The sequence below is a fragment of the Myodes glareolus genome, chromosome 23 (assembly GCF_982192425.1).
Source record: "Myodes glareolus chromosome 23, mMyoGla1.1, whole genome shotgun sequence".
In the NCBI taxonomy this organism is placed as follows: domain Eukaryota; kingdom Metazoa; phylum Chordata; class Mammalia; order Rodentia; family Cricetidae; genus Myodes; species Myodes glareolus.
Genome location: NC_142048.1, coordinates 49,661,183 through 49,689,129, shown reverse-complemented (window position 1 = coordinate 49,689,129; position 27,947 = coordinate 49,661,183). Strand labels below are relative to the sequence as shown.

The following is a 27,947-nucleotide window of genomic DNA, read 5'->3' as shown; positions in this document are numbered from 1 at the left end:
AGTGTCATAGCACTAAATGAGATAATACACGCCGGGGTCCATGTATGTGCACTGTGGGGGTCCATGTATGTGCGCTATGGGGGTCCATGTATGTGCACTATGGGGGTCCATGTATGTGCGCTGTGGGGGTCCATGTATGTGCGCTGTGGCCGCTTTCTAGAACACTTTCTACTTTCTGACATCCATCATATCTCTTTGGCTGTGTTCCTGCCTCGGGTCCAGGGCTGCAATCTTCTGGGAGCCCGTTCCACTCATCTTATGGCTGATCCCCTTTTTGTAAAGCCTACGAGGAACATTTAAGGACAGCTGGTGGCTGGTAAACATCACTGGGAATCATTCTGAAGCATCCCCAAGTCGGGTATTATTGACAAAGAGCACACATTTTTATGTCACAATTTAATATATTTAGATCACTTTAGGAAACGTCAGAGTGTCACATAGTAACCGTGGATACAAACACATGGGTTGCTATAACAGTCTTGGTCAGCGTTCTTATGAGGTAGGCATTGTTATTCTCCTTGGATAGTTGGGAAAGTGAGGGAGCACAGAAGAGAAGTGATTTCCTATTATCGCACACAGAGTTAGCCAGTAGGCTAGCATTTCACCTCTGCTCTACCGGAATGCAAAGACACGGCATCTCTAGACCTCCCTTGTGTTAAGAAAGCTCACAAGGGTTTGGGGTTGTTATTTAAGCATGTGGTATATTTTCTCAGTCTTCACCCCATTTCCAGGCATCAGTGTCTCCCCGACATGGCTCGGGCACACGCTCCAAGGAGTTTCCATCAGACATGTCTTTCCATCCCACGTGCTTCTTTAGTTCTGACACCCAGTCAGGGTTTTCATCGTCTTCCTCGAAGTCCCTGCGGAAAGTTTGGAGGATAAGCCACTGTATTAGGCTCAGGGTTTTTACTTCTTGATGGGTTCAACGCGGAATTCTACCACGTGCTATTTAAACTGTTGAAAGCTCAATCCCATAAGGTAACTGAGTAGAGGGAAAAATGTTAGTTCTCCCCAAAACGTATCACTGTGGGTATGTTTAACATTATAAAAATGTATTATGAAATGAATATATATATTTTCACACTCACATAATCCCAACACCTGAAAGCAGGTGCAGGAGGAGCCTAAGTGCCTCAAAATCCAGAAACAAAAACAGGTCCAGACTGAAAACATACTACGTGCAGCCAGGAAGTCATACTAAAATGTCAGTGTTGCCCATCATACAGAAGTAAAGAGAAGTGCCCATTAGGATGGAAAGTAGTATAGTATTACTACATCTGAAATTACTGTGGTACGATATGGCATGTGTGCGCATACAGGCTCCGTTCCCCAACTACAGCATTCTAGGTCCGTTACAACGTACGTGTCTTCCTCATCCAGCCGAGGTTCAAATCTCTCCGGATCCAAAATGACTGAATCATGGTCACCGTCGACACTGTCGGATGCTGCTTCTCCAGAAAGGGGGCCTTTCAAGAATCCTTCTGTACCTTCAGGGGAATAGCAACAGAAAGTATGACAGTTTTCCTGTTTATTTTTAAATGGGGTCTCACCATGTTGCCCAGGCTGGAATTAATCCAGGCTGTTCTTCGTCAGTCTCCCATATGTTAGGACTACAGACCGGAGCCAGTGCCTGGGGAAGCCAGCCAACTTAAACAGTATTTACTCATCAGGATTTGGGTAGACATAGATCCAGGAAGTAGCAGAATATGAATTAAATTTTAAAGCAATACTTTCAATAAGGGAGCAGAGAAAAATATTCTAAGAACTTCTAAAATAAGAAATCTATAGTACAGTCTGAGCAATTTGGGGAGATCCTGTCTCAAAACAAATAATAGAAAGGTCTAAAGAGTTAGCTCAGGGCCTTGTGCATGCTAGGCAGAGCACACCACTGCTGGGCTAGATGCCAGCCCTCTTTTTCATTTTAATCATCATCTATACATTCACCACTCAGTAAACATTCATCAACTAAATCTGTTGCAACATCGTCTTTCCTGCACCAGCTTTACAAATCACAGGGAGCTGAGGAAGGAAGAATGGGGCTATTATTTCATGTGTGCCGCTCCAGCTTTGCAAAGAAAGAGAATCTGGAACAGGCTGCGTAAGCACATGCATCATAACATGCATCAGTGTAAAACTACTTAACTGGACACACAGGGAGAGCAAAGATGAGGGGCAGTTAAGAACACCTGCTGTTCTTCCAGAGGACCTGAGTATGCTCCCTTCCCGGCACCTACATGGTGACTCACAACTGCCTATTACTCCCAGCTCCAGGGATCTGACTCCCCACCACCACCACCACGCCAACTTCTGGCCTCCCTGGGCACCTGCACACACGTGGCATACATTCACACAGACACAGACAACACAAATAAAAAGAAATCTTTAAAGAATTATTAACATGGTCAATTTATTCATATTTTACCGTATATTTTTAAAAGCCAAAGTGTCCTCATGGTCATATAATTGGCGAACATTACCTGGTCTATATATTGTGTACGTTTCGAATGCCAGGCTGAGATCAGCATCCTTCAGCATTGACAGCAAGGTCGCGGGGGGCTCTTTGAGCCACTGCTGACGGGCACAATTTTCACTGTACTTTATTACAGAACCACCTGGTTATAAAGAGGGACACAGGACCAGGTTAAAAAAAAATTCCAGTGTCTATCATATTTCAAACAAAGTTATGATTATAGTTGACGCTCACTGAAAATCCAGTTCACTCACCTACATGAGGAGCCCCAAATGTCAGCTGCAAAGAGATATAAACTAAAACCCTAGCATGGAGAATTCTACTAGAGAGTGTTCGGTCTGACTTTGGTCTTCCCTGTATAACCATGGGCTCCAAATTTTTGGATCTTAACATATTTTTTTAAAGGTTAAGTCTGGAGCTGGAGAGATGGCTCAGTTGTTAAGAGCACACACTGTTCAATTATGAGGACCAGAGTTTAGATCCTGGCACCCACAATGGAAAGCACACAAATGCCTGTCACTCCAGCTCCAAGGGATTTGACACCCTCGTCTGGCTTCATATACACATGCACATATAGTCTCACACACACACACACACACACACACACACACACACACACACACACTATCAATTAATATTAAAAAATAAAAGCTAAGTCTGTGTTGAACATATTCACATATGACTCACATAACCAGTGCAGGGTGGCAACTGTTTACACAGTATTTATGAACATGTGGTCTAGAGATTAATGAATACAGGAGGGTGTGGGCACTGGATGCCTTTTCCATGAGGCACCTGAGCATGCATGAACTTTGGTATCTGAAGCCAGACCCCAAGGGACGATGATGGTGCTAACCTCTGTCATCCTCGGCCGTGAAACTGGAGGTAAGGATGGGTGCCTTTCCCAGAGCTGCTAGAGCTGGACCGGGAACATGGCTCTCCCACTGCTGCCTGGGAGGGCTTGCTGGAGTGGCGTTCTGCTGCTGCGCTGACGGGCTACCTGAAGCTCAAATGGGGAAGAGGAGGGTCAACAGTTTTGTCCTGTCATTCACCCGCATCTAAACTGTACGCTAACAAGGCAGAAGTATTTCTCGTCTCTTTCCAACTCAGAGCAAGAGTCCTGTCCAGTCTTAGGAACAAAGGAAATAGCAACAAAAACCTTGAAATGAAATCATGCAAAATGATAGCTCAATTCAGAATGAGCCACCAAAGTGTTCACATTAAAATACATATATCGTTAATGTTTTGCATGATATACAGTTATGAAATTCCCAAGGATTCATGTACACAATGTTAGCTATACTTCTAATGACTCTCACCGACATACCTCTCTTTTCTCCCTGCTCCCCTTTTCTTTATTATTTTGTGGGCTGAGGTTTTTACCTAGAGACTCAGGATGACAGCATGAACTCTATGACCACATCCACCCCCCCCCCAGCCCTTAACCTCTTTTTAAAAACCTGTTTAACTTCATGTTATCATGCCTGTATATAAGTCTGTGCACCATGAGAGTGTTTGGTGCCCACAGAGGTCATCAGAAGGCATCATTTTCCCTGGAACTGGAGTTACAGACACTTGTGAGCTGCCATGTGGATGTTGGGAATTGAACCCAGGTCCTCTGGAAGAGTAGCCAGTGCTCTTAACCATGGGGTCATCTCTCCAGACCTTAACATCTCTTTTTGGCAAATAACCAAAATATTTCTCTCATAGTAAAACCTGGATAAGCAATAAACACCCACCTGCCTACTTGCTAATGATACCCAAGACCAAGTAAGGTGAACACTGGTGTCCACTCACAGCCCCCAACAACCCACGTAAGTAGTGGTCATGATTGGAGTGACTCACCTGTATTTCCTCGGACGGCTCTCCTCAGTGCACTTCCAACTGAGTTTGGACAAGTGCTTTCCAATTCAGTGTGACGACACTTTCCATCACGTCCTTCCTCCTGCTTTACAAGAGATTTTACAGTAGTGATTAAATAATGTCTGTATTACTACAGAAGTGCAAATATATAATCAGCTGTTTTAATTAAAAGTAAAAAGGAATGCACTAAAAAAGAAGTCATAGAAACCCAAATACAAACATTATTAGCCATATATATCATATACACATGCATACGAATGACAGTTTGCTCATATACATGTATATTAATATCCATGTCTGTCAGTAGCCATTACAGGATAGCTATGTCTCTCTCTGTGTGTAGCATATATACATATATAAACATCAGAGATATTTGACTAGTTTTTTCTTTATTTACTGAAAATATTTTTTTATAAATATATTCTGATCATGGCTTCCTCTCCCTCACCTCCCCACCTCCTTACATACTTAACTTCATGTTATATTCTCTCTCTTTCCCTCTCTCTCTCCACCCATCCATCCATCCATCCATCCATCTACCCATCCATCTCTACCACTTTGGTAGCTACATTTTTTAAAGTAGTCAAACATTAATGTGTATAAGTATAAATACTACTGAACTGTATACCCCAAAATTATTAAGATGGGGAACCAGGGAGAGAGAGAGAGAGAGAGGAGGGAGGAGGGGGCTCAGCAGTTAAGAACACTTGCTGCTGAGAAAATCAACTCCAGCAAATTGTTCTCTGACCACCATATGACAGTATATGTGACCCCACACCCCATAATTAAATAAATGTAATAAAAGCTTCAAAGAAACAGGTTGTTCACCCTGGGTCTTTGAGTAGTCATTCCAAAGTCTCCCGGCCCTGTCATATAAAACCCTATTATGAAAATGTGATTAAATCGGTACTTTTCCAAATTGTCTGAACCCGACTTGGTGCCGTGTAGGAGCTAGCACAAAGAATGGTCCTCGCTAAACATGCACATATTCAGAGAAGAGATACAAAGGCAGGACCTAGCTGGTCCCAGGCACGGTTCTCAGTTACTAGTTGAACAAAATGGCCTTGCTGGCCACTGACTTTTCTTGTTCTCATGCAGCGGTTCTCAAAATTCTTTTTGACACATGCGGGGGACACAGAACATCTCTTGTCACGTCACAGTGATGGCTCAGCACACGGTGATTTCAAAGCCCAGCTGCCACCTATCAGGGTCTTGAAGCAGTTGTAGGATGTGGATGTTAAAAGCCCTTAGGGGATGTCGAATGTCCTACTTAGGTTTAACCTCTATAACCTCTATAGACTTGACAGTCTATAGCCATCTGAGAAGGAGTCTCAATGGGGGGACTGCGCAGATGAGAGTCTGTCGGGGGGCTGTCTTTGTTGTTAACTGATGGAAGAGGCTCAGCCCACTGTAGTGGCACCTTTCTCTCCGCAGTTGGGTCTGGGCTGTATAACAGAGCCCCTAAGCACATAGCCAGGAGACAGCCAGCAAGCCGTATCCTCTGTGGTCTCTGTTTTGGTTCCTGTTACATTCCTACCCTGGCTCCTTTAGTGATGGACTGGCCTGGTCCTGTAAGTTGCTTTTGCTCACAGTGTTTATTACAGCAACAGAACGGAAGTGACAACACCAATCTTTACCCCACTGAAACCTGACATTCTCTGGGGACTTTAGGCCAGGATTCAGCAATGGCTGTGACCCTATGCTGCCCCTCCCCCGCCCACAGCTGCCTGTTAGAGGCATGTTCTTTGGGGATGGGCCTAAAGGCTGGCCAATCCTGGTGAGCAAACATCTATATGCCAACACTGTAAAGTTCACTCTGGCAGGCCTAGTTAGCTACTACCTACCTCTGGGGTGTTGGAGGACAGTGCACCCTTACCTAAATTCTACGTTGTGTGATTTAATGCCTCCTAAACAAATCCATCGGCAAATCCTTTATAACATCAATTCTATTACTATGAGTTTCTTCAACATCAGTATAAACTAGTCCCCATTTCCTCTGGGCTGGTTTCTGGAGCATTCCATGGAAGGAGAGTTTGAAAGAGAGTTTGGGTTTTGCAGGAGGGGGAGGTTTCACAGACTTCACTTGACTCTTTGGACTAGCTCCATCCTCTTCTACATGGCTACATAAACCTATGTGTGCTCCCGACACAGTGGCTTCAAATGTTTGATCCTCCCTGCCTCGCTATCTTTTCAACCTTTTTAATTAAAAGCTTGGATGCTGGGCATGCAGCTCAGGGGCTTAGCAAAACCCTCGCTATTTATTTTCTGTGCAACAGAAGAAGAAAGCAAGCTACTGGGAGCACCCAGGAAAGGAAAGGCATTGCTCCATGAGTCACAGCTGATTTGCTAAGGTGTTGGGAAGGACACCTGCTGTCACTGCTCACGGCTTCATTGTATCAGTAGTGGAGCTGAGTGTCACAGCTGCCTCGGGCTAGAAATGGCCAGCAGGGCCTTGAATACCAGCCTGGAAAATGTCAGCTTGATTCACAGGATAACTTTACAGACATTTTAACAGAAAAACAGTAAAGCCCTGTGAAGGCTAGTTCTCAGTCAGCTTGACACCAGTCATTAGGGAGCAGAGGGGGCCTCAATTGAGAGAATGCCACCATAAGATCCAGCTGTAGGGCATTTTCCTAATTAGTGATTGATGGGGGAAGGCCCCATCCATTGTGGGTGGCACCATCCCCTGGGCTGGTGCCCTGGACTGAATGAAAAAGGCAGAAGGGAGAAAGCAGGCCCAGCTCTCTGCTTCCAGAACCTCACACTCTTGCCACCATGTTCCCTGCTGGGATGGACAGCACCTTGGATGAGCGACAGTAACCCACTCCCACCACCTCCCCGTACCCAGCTCACCCCCATCCCCATCTCCCCTATGCTCACTTCCTCTAGTTACTTTTATCAGGAATTTTGCCACAGTGAGGGGGAAAGCATAAGACACTGTCTCAAAACAAATAAATTGCTAAAATGGCTAAATCGTTTGACTATATATATTTATATTTTTTATATTTATATTTGATATTTGTTTTTTATATTTGATATATATATTTATATTTATATTTGCCATGATAAAGGCAAAACAAAACAAAAAGCCAAGCTCAAAAAAATTTTTCACATCTGGAAGCAGGACTGAGTTCTGTCATATCTATATTGATACCACTGCCATTGGCAATTAAAAATGGTAACAAAGCATACATACGGGTCTGGAAGGTTCAGCAAGGTGGTACAGGGCAACAGCTCCTGATGCTTCATGCATCAAAAAGGAGAAAGACATCTTAGCTGGACAGGTGGGGCCAAATCCTGAAACCTCATAGCATGTCAGAAAGCCGGGTGCTCACCAGACCCACGCTTCACAAATTCAATCTTAAAGCACTTACCACGGCATGCGCTTCCTCTCCCGGAGCTCTCCTGATTCTGCTGGGGTCTGCTTAGAAAGCGAAGGCAGGAGAAACACAGGAAGGTCACCTTATTAAATTCTAACATAACTTTTGTTATGATACTGTGCAAAATGGAACCTTTGAGGCGTCCCATGGCAGGTGGAATACGCATGCAGACAGAGCTTAAGTGAAGAGTTTTACTGGGGGAAGGGAAAGGAGTGGGGAAAGGAAGGGAGAGAAGAGAAAGAAAAAGAGTCACAGAGAGAGAGAAAAGAGAAGAAGCAGGAAAAGTCCTGCTTGCCCTTCAGAACAGTGAGGTGCAGGAGTGGGTCGAGAACGGGACCTTTGTACCTGGGTACACACTAGGACCCTGGACTGGCCAGGGAACTGCCTGGGTACATCCTGCCAGATGACAGGGCAGGCCAGCAAAATGCCTGAATCCTAACGGCTCTCCCTGCTTACGCTTTGTGTTTAGAGAAAGATTCTCAGTACACAGCCCAGGTAGTCCTTAAACTCTGACCGTCCTTCCTCAGCACCCCCAACACTGGCATTATTGGTGTCTGACAAATAAGGACGCTAAAGATACTTGACCACAGACAGCATCAAACTGAAGGGGTATCGAGCGTTCAGCACCGGGTACAATTCTCTAGATATTACAAGAAACGATTTATGTTGTTTCATCCTTAACGTTCAGATAACGTAAGAGTCATCCATGCCAACCCATTTAAGCAGCTGAGAAGTCAGAGGAGCCGGCGTCCCCACATTTACTGACTTTTGGTTTTGTTTATTTTGGGTTTTGAAGCAGAGTTTCGCTATATAACTCTTGCTAGCGTAGAACTCATTATAAAAATCAGGCTGGCCTGAGGCTTATAGCGATCCTCCTGCCTCACCGCGAAGTGCTATGATTAAAGGTGCATGCTACCATGCCCAGCTTCATTCGACATCTTAAAAATGTCTTTGAATACCTGTAAGAACAGGCCATAGAAACTCGAGGGGAGCACGTCACATACAGTCCCTGTCCTTGTGTGTGATTTACTGTTCTGACCTCACTATCTAGAGACTAAATGGTCCCAATGTGGTAGCATTTCACTGGCTCTTCCTGTGACCGCCAATGAAGACATTCTAAAGAGGCATTTATGTTCCTCTCTTTGGCTATCGGACTGCTGGGACAATAATCCCCAAGGAACTGGCATTTCCCCAGGAATCTCAGGCTGGGGAGGGAGAAGGCTGAAGCCTGGGGAAGACAGAGGGGGAGCTTTACTCCGGGGGATTCCACATGGTTCTGACAACGGAGAGACTGAAACAAAGACGATGGGGGGGGGGAGGGGGCGACCCGGACCAGGACAACTCAGTCATGCTTATCCCTTGCCTGCTGTAAACTCGAACTCATGTCAGGACCCTGGGAGACAGACAACAGGTGTGTGTGCATGAAGGGAACAGAAGACCATACAAGCCACTTGATATGTAGACAACATGGGACTGAGACAGGTATCTGGTACAGAACAAGATGGCCAAGGCTGGACTTCCAGGGGCTATGAGTCAGCAATAAATTTGTGGCTGATATTAGAAGTCCAGGGAACCCAAAAGTGACAGTAATGTAATCTGTTCTATAATTATACCTGGCGGAACGCCATTTTTGTGTGATTCTGTATAAACATGACCTTGATGTCAGAGGCGAGTGCCTGTGTCAGCCTGTGTGTGCTGGTCTGCACACATACATCTGTCTGTGACATCCTATGGGTGCCAGGGTGCCTGCCAGCGCCTGGCTTCTGTGTGGCCTGGGTACCAGTGAATAAAGGAAGTCTCATCTGCCTACAGCTGCACGCCCCTTGAACTCCGGGCCTGGGGACAGCCTCTTCCTGGCACTGGAGCACGGTTCTCACACTGGGCGGGCATCTGAGCCTAGCTTGTTAGGGCCTCCTGGGAGACGCTCTGATGCTAACTCCTGCAATACTTTCTCTGTTTTGGAAATTGTAAAGCTACATTTTTTTTTTCAAAATATATTGAAACTCCTCTTAGCGCTTTCTTGCCCAGTGCTTCCTACTATCCAGCGATGTGAACAAAGGCTACAAGATAGGACCAGGGGTAAAATTATCATCAAAGCAAACTCGTAAGGCCGAGTGAGTGGCTGCCTCCTGAGTGACAGAGAAGACGCTGACGGTGAACGGAGCCTATACCCGTGCTACCGTGACACACGTTCTCAGGCTTGTCCACAGTTCCTGGTCCACAGCTCCTGCAGCCCTTCAGCCTAACCCAGGAAAATAAACAAACTGCTTTCACGGTGTTTCTCTGGTGGTCTAAGAGGACATGCATGCTACAAACTCCAGACATGGGTTTATGCCCGGCTGGGAGTAATCTATACAAACTCTTCTCTGTTTTTCTCACGTCTGCTATCTCTGGAGACTTCAGAAGGAAGTCACTGATAAAGGAAAAGGAACTAAGAAATGCTCTGCAAACATTTAATGACAGGTGCCAAGAGAGGTATTAAATTAGATGTGATGCTGGCTTAAGGCAGGCAGACTACAGTCGTATGGAATTTTCATACATTACATAAATAATTCCTTTTGAAAAGGCTGTTCTTAAATTTTATTTTACTGATAAATTTTATCTTCTTAGATAAGGTTTACATCACAACAAACTGAATGAAAGCATACACACCTGTTTTCTCAAATGTATCAACTCCCACACTGACTGACATCCTGCATTACATGATGTACCTGCGACAGGGTGAGCCTACGCTGACCGATATCCTGGCCAGTGAGCCTACACTGACTGACCGACATCCTCCTCGGTGAGCCTACACTGACCGACTGACGTGAGCCTATACTTACTGATATCCTGGCCGGTGAGCCTATACTTACTGATATCCTGGCCGATGAGCCTACATTGACTGATATCCTGGCCGGTGAGCCTACGCTGACCGACATCCTGAGCCACGTGATGCACCCGTGACAGTCAGTGAGCCTACAGTGACTGCTCACTACCACTCAGAGCCACAGTTCTCTGTAGAAAAGGCTCTGCCTTTGAAAATTAGTTTGTACAATGGTCCGTCAGAAACTTGGGAATACAATATAATATTAGTGTTGCATTATCATGGTTAGATTCCTAAAAGCCTTCAATGACCCTTAATAAGTCAAAATAAATAAGATGCTAAATTACAAAATAGACAGTCTCCCATCACTGAACTATCCAAACTAGGTTCTTCTTAGTCCCTGAAAATTAAAAAGTACAATGTTGAGGCGGGGAAAACTTGCAATAAGAAAAATGATGCTATGAAGGGTTTACTTCCCTATGAAATATTAGGTCCCACAAAGTAGAATTTAGCTAGAGGAATGCGGCCTCCGATATGACTGGACAGTAAGGACCTTATTAACCAGCCTAGTTAGCGACTGCAGGAAAGAGAATTGCATAGCACAGCTGAAGTTCTGGGCTGCTGAGAAAGTCTCTGCTACAGTCTGCTCACTAGGGTGGACCTCCAATTAGGCTCCATTCTCATAACAAAAGGAGACAACCCAGACTTAGAACCTCCGTTAGGTTTATAAGGAGGCAGCACAGGGTGACAACCGCAACAACCGCAATCAAGTCCTGTGCTCTAAGCAGGAAAAGCAGAATTCTGCCAGGTGGGCAAGGTGACCCTGGGTAACAACAATTCAGAAAGAACAATGGTGGTGTATTTAAATACTTCTGGCAATATCTTTGCTGTGTCAATCTCCCATCTGTCCGAGTGTTCAGACACGAAGTCTCCTGTCTGTGTTTAACCTGGGTGCCCTGAGGCTGGGACCCCAGAGAGAGTTACGAATGACAGCGTATGTGGAACGTATAGATCAAAGCTGGTACCATTTTCTCTGAGGCCGGTTCCTTTTCATGCATCACCAAAACCAGTCACGGACCAGTACTAAAGAGCTTTTTAATTAATTAATTTAATTAATCTAAGTGTGTGGGAGTGATTTCTCACTGGGGAAAATGTACTGTTTCTTCAACAGTATAGGATCTCAAGGAAGCTCTGTCTGAAGGAGCAAAAAAAATTATTTGAAGGCTATCTGTGATAAACAATTCTAACAACTTGAAAATTACTTTTCTTTTTAAATTTTTTTGACACAGGGTTTCTCTGCGTAACAACTCTGGCTGTTCTGGAACTCGCTCTTGTAGCACAGGCTGGCCTCAAATCGCCTGTCTCTGCCTCCTGAGTGTTGGGATTAAAGGTGTGTGCCACCACTGCCTGGTGGAAATTATATCTTCTTTTTTATGATACTTTTAAAAACACACTTGAAAATTCTTACCTTCTTTTTTTGGTTTCTTGGGCTCAGATATTTTGGTTTCATCCAGTATCTGCTCTCCATATTCTCTGATGATCTGAAATTTAAAGATGAGCATTTAAAAATGTGAAAAACACTTTTCTATACCCCAACGCTCCTGTCTTAGCCCACACAGCAGGGATTACTCGCAAGACACTTTGCTTTGGACACCACCATAAGGTCATCTAATTATAATGTTCTTCAACACAAGATCACTTAAAATTGGAAAATAAAGATGCCACGTAAAAGCAAATATAAGGAGAGAAGTATAATCCCAGATACTTGGGGGGGCTAAGGCAGGCCTGCCAGTGTGAGCCCAGTGTCAACCCCCAAACCACAGTCCAAACTTGACCCTTAGCAAGGAAAGAAAGGTGGGGGGAGTCAAATAACGTTATAATCTAAACAGTGAGACAAACACAGACAGTTGTGATGATTGCTAGACCCTGCCCACCGGAAGTGAAGCCCCAGGCTCAATCCCAGTGCAGGAGAGTGTGGCAGCTACTGGAGTGAGCGCTGGAAGGGGAAGAGGGAAAAGGTTTACATTTTAAATACACCTCTGAATTTCGTGAGTCCTTACAGGCATGTATGAGTAAATTAAGCTTAAGAGATAACGAGTTTAGGGCCAGTGAGATGGCGCAACGGTTAAAAGCACCTGCTGCCAAGCCTGATAACCCGAGTTTATCACTGGACCCATTAAGGATGAAAGGAGAGAGCCGAGATGTCCTGTGGCATCTCCATGGACACCACTGTACGCCCATGCCCACCGCCAGATAAGTTAAAAACAAATGCTACCACACTAGAGCCAATGAGAGACACCCCTGTCATACCTCCCGGGGTAAGCACTTCAGGACGAGCGGGGCTAAGCTGCCTCTGCACAGCAGGGTGGTAGCAGAGGGGCGCTGCGAAGGGCTCCTTTTCAACATCTGCTTGACAAGACAGTGAAGTTTATCGGAATACAGAGCTGGCAGTGGGGGGATGGGCCCCTGACATATTTTCAGGATGAGGTTTTTCCAACTATTTGCCTGAAACTGAAAAGTGAAAGCGACACTTTAAAAAATCAGGTATATGAAAAGAAAATATAGAAATAAGAAATATCAGCTGAAGCAAATTCATATTTTCATAAGCTACGTTTATTTTGCAAAGGCACCTGCTGTTGGGTCCCTTCCTTCCACGGATGCCCTTAAGGGCAGTTCACAGCCTCATGTGCTTTGGAGGAAAGTGGACATGAACATAACCCCCTCCACATGGAGACCGGTATCTGTCAGTGCTGGCCTGGCACGCGTAAACTCAGGATGGCTTCAGAGCAACAGTGGTTCCCAACTTGGGACGCACTTCAGAATTGCCTGGTTTAAAAACGCAAATTCGACACCTCTTTGGAGATTCTGATTCAGGTATGTGGAGTGGGCTGAGGCCTCAGTATTTTAAAAAGTTCTTTAAGCTGTTCTCTTTTTTAAAATGTATTTAGTTTTTAAAGGTTTATTTTTATTATGTGTGTATATGCGAGAGACAGACAGAGAGGATGTTTAGGTGCCCAAAGGGATGAGGTGTTAAATCACCAAGAACTGGAGTTAGAGACGTTTGTGAGCCTCCGGATAGGTGCTGAGAGCTGAACTTGAGTCCTCTGCAAAAGCATCAAGTGTTCTTTTCCACTGAATTGTCTCTGCGCTCCCCCCCCCCAATGTTTATGTCACTGGCACTCTCAGACTTTATTTTTTGGGTGTTCTCTGTCAGGTTAGTCTTGCGCTCTAGGCCTTGTCCTCCCATAAGCACCCCCAGGCCTAGCTGACCTCCTTAAGCTGTGAAGCTGACACTAGAAGTCACTTCTATTCAAGGGAGATGTCCTAACATGAACAGCACACGCTTTGGTCTGAATTACTCTCACATCAGGTGCTGAGCGGGCATTTTCTGCCTCAACCACCTCCTGAGCTGTGTGCTCTCAAGCAGAGACAGGCTTGATCCACAGGCGAACGATTTCTTTCCATGCAAAGTGAAGACCTAGTCGGGATCAGTTTTGACGGTTGCTTTATGCAATCAGCTACTGCCAAAGAAGCAACTATCACCAAATGAGCAGCCACCACCAAACAGGCAACTATCACCAAACAGCTACCACCAAAAAACAAACAAGCAACCTCCACCAGTCAACTACCACCAGATGAACAACTCTACCAAATGACCAACTACCACCAAGTAAGTCAAATTATCTGAAAGTATCTAGAAAAAAATATTTACTAGGGCAAATTCTGTTTTCTTACATTTCAGTTTAGAAGCTAACAATCATAAAAATTGCAGACACTCTAGAAAACAGTTTGGGGGATGCTACAAAGCTAATCATACATTGCTGAGCCACAGCTGCCCCCACCTTCCAGCTCTCCAGTCCCAGACTCAGGTGGAAACCCTCTCCTCACTCCCTTGCCTAGTCTGACCCAGGACCCTTACTCTCTCTTGTCTATCCACACCAAGCCTCCAGACTCAGGCAGGCTCTCTGGGTAAGCCTGGCTCAGTTCCTTCCTCCCACACTGCTGTGGAACAATCTTTGTACATTGTGAATATGTATTACTCTCATTGGTTAATAAAGAGCTGACTGGCCTATAGCTGGGCAGGAAGAGATTGGGTAGGAGAGCCAGACTAGGAGAATGCTGGGAAGAAGGGCACTGCTAACACCAATTATTCAAATATCCACACCTATGCGAGACACTCTCATTTAAAGTGCCACAAAAGCAGTAACTTTGGGACACTACAAAAAGATCAACAGTATGAAACACTGCCATCGAAGAACTCCAGGTTAACAGTGTAGATCAGATCTTCAACAAGAGCATAGAAAAAAGTCCCCAAACTAAGGGAAGACACACCCAGACTGATAAAAGAAACACACAGAACACCACATAGAAATGACCAGAAAAGACATTAAAACACAACATGTTAGCTGGGCAGTGGTGGTGCATGCCTACCAGGACTCAGGAGGCAGAGGCAAGCAGATCTCTGAGTCTGAGGCCAGACAGAGGGAGTTCCAGGAAAGCCAGGGCTTCACAGAGATACCCTATCTCAAAATCAACAACAAAAACACTAAATAAAAAACAGAGAGAAAGAGTAATGAACACTGCAAGAGAAAAACCACAAGTCACTTCCACAGGAAAATAAGTCTCAATAACGTCTGCCATCTCAATGGAAACTGTGAAGGTCACAAGTACCTGGAGCAATGCACCCCAGGTTCTAAAAGACCACAGGTGCCGACCCAGGAAAACTATCTGCCGTAGTTTAAGGAGAAGAAAAATCTGTATGTGATATAAGTAGACTGAAAGAATTCATGTTCAGCAATCCAGCCCTACAGAGAAGACTGGAAGCAATTACGTCAGACTGAAGAGAGGAGTAAATATAGCCAAGGGACTATATGAAGGAAACAAATGAAGCTACAATCCTGAAAAACAAACAGGACCAGGAACACAAACATTAAAAAATAAAAATAAACTACAGCAATCAACACACACCTTTCAATGATAATTTTAAATTATAGACTCAACACCCTAATCAAAAGATAAAGGTTAGGGCTAGGTGGTGGTGGTGCATACCTTTTATCCCAGCACTTGGGAGGCAGAGGCAGGAGGATCTCAGTGAGTTCGAGGCCAGCCTAGTCTACAGTGTGAATTCCAGGACAGTCAGGACCATTACACAGAGAAACCTTGTCTCCAAAAAACCAAAGAAGGGGCTGGAGAGATGGCTCAGAGGTTAAGAGCACTGATTGCTCTTCCAGAGGTCCTGAGTTCAATTCCCAGCATCCACATGGTGGCTCACAACCATCTGTAATGAGAACTGGTGCCCTCTTCTGGCCTGCAGCCATACATGGAAGGAATGTTGTATACATAATAAATAAATAAATCTTAAAAAAAAAACCAAAGAAGAAGAAAGAAATTCTTCTACCTTCTCTAAAATAGACTACATATATATGAGACATAAAACAAGACTCTACAAATACTGAAAAGCTTAAATAACTCCATATATCTCATCTCATTACTATTCAAAGTAAATAGTAAAAATTGTTTAGTAATTACATGAACTCATGGAGATTGAACAACATACTACTGGGTCAAAAAAGAAAGAAATAAAAACATTCCAGGAATTAAATGAAAATGAAAATACAATATAACAAACCCTCTGGAACCCATTAAGAGTGGTCATAAGAGGAAAATTTAATTTAGAACACTTGTTCTTGCAGAGGATTGCTGTGGGATATTTGTACACTGTGTGAAGGTGTATTTGCTGTGATTGGTGCAATAAAAAAGCTGAACAGTCAATACCTAGGCAGGAGATATAGGTGGGATTACCAGGGAGAGAAAGGAAGTGGAAGAGGAATGTAGGCATGCAGGAGAAATCAGAAGACACAAAGAGGAAATGGGAGATGCAAGATAGAAGAGAGGTAAGAGCACAAGATAGAACGTAGATTAATAGAAATGGGTGGATTTAAGTAATAAGAGCTAGTGGGACAAGCCTAAAGTATAGGGTCAGCTTTAGTAACTGATAAGACGTCTCCATGCCATTATTTGGAAGTTGGCGGGTGGGTCAGAAAAAGACTAGTTACAGAGAACCCAGGTCCAATTCCCATCACTCACATGAGACCTTACAACCATCCGTAACTTCAGTTCCAAGGGATCCAACACCCTCTTCTGAACTCCTCAGCAGGGGAAATTTCACAAGGCCACCCATAGATAGAGAACTCCAGGCAATCAATGGCTGCTCAGAGAGGAAGAATTAGTCTTCTCCAGGAGCAGGCTCCCTGCTAAGCTACCCACTGCCAAGTGCAGTATGTAAAAACAACAGGAAATGTAGCACTTGAGGTGTGTGTAAGAGAGAGAGAGAGAGAAGATAATAATTATAGAAGAATGTTATGAACTTTAGATGGAGTTGGGGAGAGACATAGGAGGAATTGAAGGCTGGATATAGGGAGGGATAGAAATGTATACACAGCACTCATACATAAAATTCTCAAAAAATGTTTTAATTAAAAAAAAAGTTAAGTGTACTGGTTAGTTTTTGCAAACTAGAAACAAGGCCCAGTGGGTAAGAGAAAACTTCAGCTGAGGTTCCCTATCAGCAGAGGACCCCGGTTCAATTCCCAGTACCTGTATAATGGCTTACAACCATCTATAACTCCAGTTCTGGACTATCTAACACCCTCTTCTAACCTCCCTGGGCACCAGGCACGCATGTGGTGCAAATACATGCAGGTCAAACACTCATATATAAGAAATAAAATAAATGAATCTTTAAAAAGGATGAATACCACAGAATTGTATTACATGAGATATATAGAATATACAAATTCATAGAGATAGAAAGATTAGGAGCTGGAGAGATGGCTTAGGGGTTAAGAGCACTTGCTGCTCTTCCAGAGGACCCGGGTTCAATTCCTGGCACCCACATGGCGATTCACAACTGTTTGTAACTCCAGTTCTGGGGGATCGGACACCTTTACACCAATGCACATAAAATAAAAGTTAAATAAATTATAAGAAAAAATTAGAAGTTATCTCAAGCTGGGGAAGAAAGGAATATAGCGTCATGATTTCCTAAGAACAAAGTTTCTATTTGGTGTGACAGAAAAGCCCCACAAATGGACAGCAGTATCAGGATATAATATCATGAATATAATCAATATAATTAATATAATTAATGAAGATCATAAATGTAGTTATTGAATGAATACTATGAATGTAACCAATAAATATCACAAATGTAATTAATGAATATCATGAGTATAATTAATGAATACCATGAGTGTAATTAGTATCTTGAATATAATTCATGCCACTGAATTGTGAACTTAAAAATAGCTACATTGCGGGGCTGGAGAGATGGCTCAGAGGTTAAGAGCATTGCCTGCTCTTCCAAAGGTCCTGAGTTCAATTCCCAGCAACCACATGGTGGCTCACAACCATCTGTAATGAGGTCTGGTGCCCTCTTCTGGCCTTCAGGCATACACACAGAAATATTGTATACATAATAAATGAATAAAAAAATAGCTACAATGGCAAATATTATGTCATATATAAAAGAAAGAGGAGGAGAGCTGCATATAGAATTCCTGCCTCTTACAGGCTTTTCCTGTTGGCACAGAACTACAAAATGGCTCCATGCAAAGATAAAAAGAGGACAAGCAGAAACTTTATAACAAATCCTGCCTGGGGAAGTGAACCCCAGTAGAAATCTGATGCCTCTCTTGGGTCTTAGCAGGACATGACAAATGGCCCTGTGGTTTGGCATCATACTTACTGGATGCTTCAGAGCGCAGAGTTCGTACAGAATGCATCCCAAGGACCAGATGTCACTAGAAGCATAAAGAGACAGCATTGCAACAACTATGTTATGCACGATCATGGTAATACATGCATTTTTATCTTATTTTATTGCACTTAATTTATTTTCGTATCTGTATGAGCACATACGTTGGCCACAGGGTATATGTGGCGGTCGGAGGACAACTTGCAGAAGTCTATTCTTCTACTGCCATTTATGTCCTGGAGATTGAACTCGGGTCATCATGCTTGGTGGTAAACACTTTTACCCACTGACCAATCTCATTGGTCCTACATTTTATAATAATAACCCTCTAGATCAAGCCCTGCTCCCTGGTGCTCTCATTTGATGAATGGATATAGGAGATTTGCTGTTTGCTTGCCATGCCCTGTGCTCTCATTTGATGGATGAATGCACGAGATTTGACTGCCTGCTTCCTATCCCCGTGCTCTCATTTGATAGGTGGATGCAGAGACTCTTCAAAGCATAAACAACAAGTCTGGAACCAGGCACATAACCCAGACCACCCTTACAACCGCTGAACCTTCTTTTGTCAACTAGGCCCTCACAGCTGTGATGACGATGTTGGAAAACCAGGACTTTCCTCTGGATTCCTGAGAATACAGATTCCATGTAACTTTAAGATCTATTTTTTATGCCATTTTATTTCTGTGGTGTTGGTAATCAAATCCAAGACACGTGCTAGGCAAAATTATTCTACTCATGAACTGTAACCACCAAGGCCCAAAGCAGATCTTTAGCAATCAGAGCTCGGCAGGTCAAACCCTTGCCCCACGAGATTGGCCATCTGATTTTGACCTTCAGAATGCATGTAAGAAACTCAGGTGCACACAGCTGTGATCTCAGCACTCCCACCTCAAGATGGAAAGAGAGACAGTAGCACTGGCTAGGAGCTCGTGGGTCAGCTGGCCCAGGGTGTGCAGTGCAGCGGCAGAAACGACCAAAGAGTTAGCCCCCCTCCTTCAACAAGGCAGGAGAACCAATTTCCAAAAGAGTGTCCTCTGACCTCTACACACAGGCCGTGGCACATGTATACACACTCACATAGACACTCACAAGAAGTAACTAAAATAAAATTTTTAAGCAAATAAGCTCTATGCATCTGCACCAGATTCCAGCATCAGTTTGCAGGTTAGAGCCCCTCCCATCCAATGCCCAACATTATCCAAATAAGAACACTACCCACCTTTTATTGTTATAGGGCAGGTTTTCCCAAATTTCTGGAGGCACATAATAAGGCGTTCCCACGTACGTGCATGCAAAGGCCATGGGGCTGAAACCACAGAAAGGCAAAGTGACTCCGAAGCTCCTCTGAAAATGGCTGCTCAGATTTCTGTCACTAGGACAGGTACATACCTGGAGAGAAGACGGGCGGAGCCAAAATCTCCCAGTTTCACTTTTCCACTTTGGGTGAGGAAGACATTCTGCATTGAAAAAGAAGAATATAGATGTGCTACATCCACGGCTGTCTCGCCAGTGTAGCAGAAATGCTGACTGGATGGGCAAATATTGCCGGAAGGATTGGGATTTGTGCTTCCAGGAGCCGTGTGTTCCAGGCGGGTCCCTGGCAACCAGTTGTGGTGTAAAGCTACCTGAGTTGCCATTAGTATTGACTCGACCTGGCTGTCCTTGGAGCCATATGTGCGTCTTTTCCCTTGTCTGTGTGTTCTTTGTGATTCTTGCAGATTACCAATAGATCAGACTATTCCAGGCAGTTGCGGATACAAACAAGACTGCTAAGGACATTTTTGAATTCTGCTCCGCTATTAATTAAAGCCTTAAAAAAGTAACCAGTTCTGGGAATTGCCAGAATCATCATTAGGACAATTCCTTGATGATGTGGAACGAAAGGAGTTAATTTTACTAGAAAAAACCTTAGAAGCTTTAGGCATTTGCCTGAGAAGTATGTGCAATTGTAAACAGAAGGCCTATGAAACCTTTCTTATGGGAAGAAAAAGACCTAGCCTAAACTGACAATATCTGAGCCTGAGAATTGAGAAGGGAGGAGAGTTGAAGTTATTGATATAAAGTAAACTTCAGAGAGATTTAAGACTATGTATTAGAATTTTCCTAGCAGAAAGCTTTCCCAGGGAAATAGTAGCCTTTTTCTTTCAAACCCAGGCACACAAGGTCATTTAGCTCATACCAACCAGCCACCTGCAAGCTGATAAAGATGGTCTAGCTCAAGGGCAGTGATCTCTTTGAAGGCAAGAGGAGAGAGTTTGTTTTGTATAGTGTGAGAAAGCAGAAGTCCTTGTGCCCAAGTCAAAGCATCTTCAAAGATTCTTTTTGTAAATTATTTTATGCTGTTCTTTTCTGTCTTATGATTTGATGATGTATGCTTTTGCCAAGTTCTTTGATTGTAAAAAATATATAATCCTGCACTGAAGTAAGTAAATCGCCACAGCATGCCTCAATATTGAGAGTGTCTGTGTGTCACTTTCTTTGCCGTATCCTGATCTCTCCTGTGCCTTCGCCCTGATTCCCTACGGTCTGCGTGGCCCCTCTGAGCCGGTCCGTAGCATAGATGTCCTGGTCATCCCAGCATAAGGCGGTGGTCTCCAGAGCAGCTTTCAAAGCCTGCTGATGCTGGAGATAAGGGTAGACATACTGACAGCTGGGTCCCAGAGAAAACAAAAGAAATAGCAAGACCCCCTCTTAAAACAGCTGCACACTCCTCTGCCTGGGGATTCAGGATGCACGCTTTGAAATCTAACATGCAAATGTCAGGTAGCATCGGATATGATCAGAGGGAGCCTGTGTTGGGGGCTCAGTGGCTGGGACAGGTGCTCACCACTTCCCACTGAGAACCCATGCGTTTATTCGGTGGGCATTAAAAGGGTTACATTCACCTAGATGGCAAAAGAGGTTTCAACTCCTTTTTACATATGCTATTTTATTTGGTTGGTATAAATTCTAGGTCAAAAGGCATAATGTTTTACCTGGGATAAGCAGGTCCTTAGATCTACTGCATGGAGCCAGATGTGGCAGTGCGCACCTTAATCCCAGCACTCAGGAGGCAGAAGCAAGTGGATCTCTGTGAGTTCAAGGCCAGCCTGGTCTACAAAGCAAGTTCTAGGACAGCTAGGCCTGTTATACAGAGAAACCCTGTCTCAAAAAACAAAGAAGGAGGAGGAGGAGGAAGAGGAGAAGGAGGAGGAGGAAGAGGAGGAGGAGGAGAAGGAGGAGGAGGAGGAAGAGAAGGAGAAGGAAAAAAGAAGGAAGGAAGGAAGGAAGGAGAGAGAGAGAGAGAGAGAGGAAAGAAGAGCTATGGCATGGTTCACATGGTAGCACATGTCTTCAATGGGAGGGCGAGGCAGAACGATCTCTTGAAGTTAGAGGCCAGTCTGATCTATATAGTGAGTTCTAGGACAGTCAGCACTACATAGCGCGTCCCTGTCTTAAAGCAAGCAAACAAAAGACCTATATTGTACATCGTGGTGACCGTGGTTAATATATGATTTTGTTTGTTTATATTTTTGTTTCGAGACAGGGTTTTTCTGTGTAGCCTTGACTGTTCTGGAACTCACTCTGTAGATCAGACTGGCCTCGAACTCACAGAAATCTGCCTACTTTTGCCTTCTGGGTATTGGGATTAAAGGCTTTGCCACAACTGCCTGACAATATATAATATTCTTGAGAATCACTAAAAGAGTAGATTTTATTTATTTTTCTGTGATAGGGATTTGACTCAGGTGGTCCGTGCTGACCTCAAACTAGAAATCCTCCTGCCTCAACCTCCCAGGGGCTGGGATCACAGGCAGTTATTACTATGGCTGGTTGAAGTGTAGGTTTTAAATGTTCAGAAGGGGAGGGTCTGGAGGGATGGCCTTCCAGAGGACCTGGTTTTGGTTCCCAGGACACATAACAGGTGGTTCACAACTATCTGTAACTACAGCTCCAGGGAATCTGAAGCCCAGGGCTTCTTGGGCATCTATACTTTCTCATGCATAGTACACAAGTATGTGCAAATGCACACACCCCTCACACCCACCCACACACTTAAAATAATGAGAAGTCTAAAACAGTAAGATCATAGACACATCAATTAACATGACTTAATACTGTTACAATGTGCATACTTGTATGTATATTAAAATACCATATTGTATACTATAAATATATAAAATTTTGTCAATTTTACCTCAATAAGGTGAGGGTATTCTTTGTTTCCTTTTGTCTTTTGAGACAGGGTTTCTCTATGTAGCCCTGATTGTCTTGAAACTCACTCTGTAGACCAGACTGGCTTCAAACTCAGAGTTCCGCATGCCTCTGCCTCCCAAGTGCTGGGATTAAAGGCATGTACCACCGCACCCAGCTAAATATTTTTTTCATTAAAAGAGTAAATATTAAAAAGTATTATATTGGCAAATCTTTCTAAACGAAATACAATGTCCCAAAAAAAAAATAGTAATAGAAAAAAAAAGACAACAAAATTGTTTTCTTTATTCCCCAGACCCCAAAACACCTTGCTTTTGGAGCTCCTTTGGCCAATAGCCTTTAAGACACCAGCCCACTTTGGCATGGTCTCTTATACTCCAAATGCAGCTATAAAGCATGCGCTTGCTTCCGGCTGCTAGACTCAGTTCCTGTTCCCCATTCGTGCAGAGGACTGTGATCTAGGACAGCGATCTGTGAGTCCCCCCTAAATAAATAACCCTTTATTATATGCAATTCTGAACTAGTGTGGGATTATTTGTAACTTCTGTCATCAACACATTATACTCACTTTGGACTTGATATCTCGGTGTAACACACGTTTCTTGTGAATGTGATTTACTCCAAGACAAATTTGTACAAACCAGTTAAGTATCTGGAAGAAAAAAGTATACACAGTATCTAGGGTGAAGAACTGGAGGTAAATATGACCAATATATAGTGTACAAAAGTCTAAAAGAATGAATAAAAATATTTTAAAAGAAAATAATATGCAACACCTGTAAAAATGTGAAAACTAGCTGATGTCAACTCAAATTCTGAGAAATCACTTCTAGGCCTTATTTTACTAAGATATCAAAAGTGAATTCTGCACACATAAAATCTATACAATTCAACTACAATTCGGTATTATCTGAGGAAATTCAGAAGCCTGGTTCCCATGTTTTGCCACCTTGTGTATGATCAGATGTATATTTTAATGAAAAGTCCACCACACTTTTCTTCTCCTTTTCAACCGGATATGTTTCTTTTTTGTGTCTGGCTGGGAGATAAGGAAGAGATAGTCTGTATCCCAGAATGGCCTTGAAGCCAAGGAAGACTTTGAACTTCTGAGCCTTTTGCTTCTGCCTCCCAAATACTGGGATTACAGGCATGCATCACCAAGAGTGGTTTATACAGCATTGCAGATGGAACCCAGGACTTTGCAAATACCGGGCAAATGCTCCACCACTGAGCTACATGTCCATCTCTAAGTATTACTTATTCAATTTTATTTATTTATTTATTTATTAGATTCTTACTGTGTAACTTTGGAACTCCAATTAAGGAAATGCTTCCATAAGATTGGGCTGAAGGCAGGCCTGTAGAGCATTTTCTTAATTACTGATTGACATGGGAGAGCTCATCCCATTGTGGACTGGTGGTCCTGGGTTCTATAAAAGAGCAGGCTGAGCAAGCCATGTAAGCAGCACCCTCCATGGCCTCTGCATCAGCTCCTGCCTCCAGGTTCCTGCCCTGTTTGAGTTCTAGGTAAGTCAGTTTCTTACCATATCTTCAGGAAGCAACTTTCCTTTTTGCTGTTTAATCTTCTGCATTAGGTCCCCTCCATCACAATACTCCATCACAATATACAGATGCCCTTCAGCTAAAACACACAGGAGACTCCTTAGGAAAGTCACAGTTGTTAAGAATTAAATCCAGGTACGAGCGTATCTGGGAGAATTCATATTTACCTTCAAATGACTCTTGAAAGGCAACAATATTGGGATGCTTCATTTTAGCTAGCAGAACAGCCTCTTTCCTAGACTTCTGTGTATCAGAGAAAGACTGAAAAAAAACTTTGAATAATTATAAATTCAATGTTCAATTTTAGAATAGCCTCAAACTAATATTTTGTATAGTTTTATATGAGACTTCAAAGGTCCATGCAGGTTTGTATATCTCCTTTGGCTCAAGCTTTCAAAGTCTGAAATAAAATATGCAGTGACTTTTTGATTATGGCTATTTTGCATGCTTGGGCTGACCAAGCTTGGGCTGTATTGGAACATATATTTTTTTCCCTCCACATACAGAATGCAAACTAATTTTCACATACACTTGAACTGCTGATGTGGCTTAGTGGTGGAGCCCTCCCCCAGCAATGCTCAAGGCCCAGGGATTAATTATCGTCACCACCACCACCACCACCACCACCACCACCACCAAAACCAAGAACAAACCTGCCTAGGCATCAGCTGACTGGATAGCCAGTATTCTGCTGAAGAAAAAAAAAACACTATATAAAAACACTCAAAGAAAACCAAAGCTGGGGGGCTGGAGAGATGGCTCAGAGGTTAAGAGCATTGCCTGCTCTTTCAAAGGTCCTGAGTTCAATTCCCAGCAACCACATGGTGGCTCACAACCATCTGTAATGAGGTCTGGTGCCCTCTTCTGGCCTGCAGGCATACACAGACAGAATATTATATACACAATAAATAAATAAATAAATAAATAAGAAAAAAAAGAAAGAAAACCAAAGCTGTCACTGCAGTAGACTCTAATCACCCTTTCAGTAGCCCCTCGGCCCAGTGAACAAAGACGAATGAAAATTAAGCTTCCCAAGTACAAAATGCTAACTGGCTTATAATCAAGAAACTGCTGTGGGACCTGAGTGTCGAGCCCAGAGGCAGAGAACTGGCTGAGGTCCTGGTTTAGATCCTCAGCATGACAAAATAAGAGGACTGGGAAGGAGGGACGAGGGGAAGGGATGAGGGGAGGGGGAGGAGGAGGGAAGGAGAAACAAAGGGAAGAAGGAAGAAGGGAAACGGGAAGAGGGGGGAGGAGAGAGGGAGGGACAGTGGAGGATTTTCAGACGGGCAGCATCAGTGTCAAGTGTGAACATGCTGAAAAGGACTCACAGTCAGGCAGACCTCATGGAAGGAGAGCAAAAAGCTCTCTCTGTCTCAGCAAGCCCCTCACAGGACTGTGATGCTCATTTAGTTTAAAGTCAGACTTCAGTGGGAGCAGACGTGGTGGTACGTACACACCTGTCAGTCATCCCATCACTTGGGAAGCTAAGGCAGGAAGACGGCAAGTTCAAGGCTAACCTAACTTACACAGTAAGACCTTCCTTCAAATATAAGACAAAGTTGTCCTCATTAGTATAGTAGTGTAATGAGCATCCCCGGCTAACATGAAGGGACACGGGTTCAATTCCATGACGCAAAGTCAACCACGCTTTTCTGTGAGCTGCAATAAGACCAGTGTGGCAAGGGTTGGCAGTGGCATGAATGCTACAGGTACCAACTGCTTTCCGACTGCACTGATCCACAGCCATGTATCTGGTGCTATAAATCAGACCAAGAACCTATCACAGACCCCAAGGGATGAACCTCCAATATTAGTCCACTAAATGAACATTGAGTCAAAATGCCCTCTAAATGCCCTCTAGATTGGTGCTGCCCTCGGAGCTCAGCAGAGACATTGCTTTGTGCACCACATAGCGATTAATGCAGGAACTCAAACTGGTCCATGGGTAGAAAGTGAGACTCGGTGGAATGTCAGCCATCAGCGGGACCACTGTATCACTTCCTACTCCCTGCAAGCCTCAGCGGCTGTCACAGAAGACGGGGCCAGAAAGATTGTAAGAGCCAGAAGTCAGAGACGACAGGACCAGAACAAGATCCTGCATTGTTGAGCTCACAGCAGCTGTGACTGACTGCACAAGACCTGCGCAAGACGAATCCAGTCAACACTCCTGCACGGAGAGGACAGGAGTTCCTGAGCACCAACCCCTATCCAGGAGCTATGGACACCTGATGGCTTCTGGGGAGGGAGAGTCGGCTTTCTTTAGAGGTGTTGCCTCCAGTAGGCGGACCATGCTCTTATAGATGGACCCACAGACAAAGAGTATATTTGTAACACAATTGGAATTGATAGGTGATCTCAAAATAAATAAATAAATAGAAGACACAAAGTTTTGGGGGTGTGGGGGAAGATGGGACGGATCTGGGAGGAGTTAGGACAGGAGGAGAAAGGGGTGATATGATCAAAATACATTGTATTAAATTCTAAATTAATATAAATATTTTTAAAAGGTGATGCATTGGGAAAAATGCCTAGCACTCTGAGAATTTTATTAAAATATATTTTTATAAAAAAATCAAAATATTACTAATGTTCATGGTATGAATTCTTACACGGTGCAATTATGATACACATTAACAAACAATCCATGGAGGGGGTGGGGACAAATACATCCCCTGAGTAGATTTCCTAGTAACCAACTGAAGCTATGCATTTTAACCTGGTCCTCATGGCCCTCTATGCTCTTTGGCCGTTCACACTGCACCTGACTACGTTTGGCGGATGTTCCACATTGCTGGCACACAAAACTGGAAACTGTGATCACTGAGATCGATCGAAACATTCTGACTGCTTCTCTGTTAATCTTCCTAGCCAAACAACCACATAGAATAAATACATCAAGCCTCTGTAAAGCTCACGAACAAGCCGACTGCATGTCTGCGGGAACGGTAAATGACTCGTTAAACCCCAAGAACTTTCTCTATATAGGTCGGATGCTCACTTTCACCGTGAGCTGATTCTGTTAGCAGTTACCTTGGGAAGTCTTACTTCCTTCATGGCAAACTTCTGATTGCTGCTTTCCTGCCGAACCAGAAGAGCCCGACCGAAGGAGCCTTGGCCAATCACGCTCAGGATCGTGTAGTCGTCCATCCTGGGCATCCGCAATAGGGTTCCACTCCTGCCTTCACCGCTGGCTCTCCCAAACTACATCTAAAAAACAGAAATATTTAGGAATATCCTTTAAATCCTCCTCCTCCTCCTCCTTCTTTTTTTTTTTTTTAGACTGGGTTCTCTGTAGCTTTGGAGCCTGTCCTAGAACTAGTTCCTGTGGACCAGGATGGCCTCGAACTCACAGAGATCCGCCTGCCTCTGCCTCCCAAGTGCTGGGATTAAAGACATGTGCCACCACTGCCTGGCCTAAAACTCTTTTCTTTAAAGTAACACAAAACAGAATCAATTGGAAATTTACTTGTAAAATGCAATATTGACTCAAAGTAGCTATCATCACTATGACAGGCCAAGCACAACTTCTGTGGGTGGATGTGAGTGGACGCTGCTTTGGCACACAGTGAGTTCTGAACTGAAAGAAACTGACCCTTTGCCTCTGCAAAGGCAACTAATTCCACTTGGGAATGCTGCTCCCTCTCCATTACTAGGAAAGCACCTTGGGCAAATAATGCTGGGACCCCCAAATCTCTTTTCCTTTGTCTAATTATCTTCCCACAACTTAGCACTTTTTGTTCACATGAGCCCCTAGGTCCAACGCTTAGCGTTTATATACATGGACTAAAACTCCTCTTGGACCCTTAATCTGTTTCTTGTCAGTTTAATTTGAAGGGTCCCTAAGAAGACAGAGAGAATGCTTCTCCTTCCTCTGGGTTATCCCTGCCGTCACAGCCACCCACGCAGAGG

The 27,947-nt window shown here is 43.8% G+C and overlaps 1 protein-coding gene across 12 annotated transcripts in view; it reads right to left on the bottom strand.

The window, feature by feature from the left end:
- Positions 1-381: 381 nt before the first annotated feature.
- The window catches only part of Nek3 (NIMA related kinase 3), a 30,028-nt gene continuing 2,462 nt past the window's right edge, over positions 382-27,947 (bottom strand). For 3 of the 12 annotated variants that reach the window (XM_048456303.3, XM_048456302.3, XM_085680693.2), the window contains exons 2-16: positions 27,069-27,245; positions 24,203-24,296; positions 24,017-24,114; positions 23,041-23,124; positions 19,668-19,735; positions 19,498-19,584; positions 18,267-18,321; positions 12,830-13,030; positions 11,988-12,060; positions 7,708-7,757; positions 4,316-4,418; positions 3,327-3,476; positions 2,478-2,612; positions 1,364-1,487; positions 382-860 (exon numbers count right to left, since the gene is read on the bottom strand). In XM_048456303.3, the coding sequence (XP_048312260.3) occupies positions 710-860; positions 1,364-1,487; positions 2,478-2,612; positions 3,327-3,476; positions 4,316-4,418; positions 7,708-7,757; positions 11,988-12,060; positions 12,830-13,030; positions 18,267-18,321; positions 19,498-19,584; positions 19,668-19,735; positions 23,041-23,124; positions 24,017-24,114; positions 24,203-24,296; positions 27,069-27,194 (1,599 nt within the window). In that variant the 5' untranslated portion in view covers positions 27,195-27,245 and the 3' untranslated portion in view covers positions 382-709. Of the gene's footprint in view, positions 861-1,363; positions 1,488-2,477; positions 2,613-3,326; positions 3,477-4,315; positions 4,419-7,707; positions 7,758-11,987; positions 12,061-12,829; positions 13,031-18,266; positions 18,322-19,497; positions 19,585-19,667; positions 19,736-23,040; positions 23,125-24,016; positions 24,135-24,202; positions 24,297-27,068; positions 27,246-27,947 lie in introns of those variants that run through there. The other 9 variants (XM_048456306.3, XM_048456305.3, XM_048456309.3 and 6 more) reach the window with 9 other exon arrangements.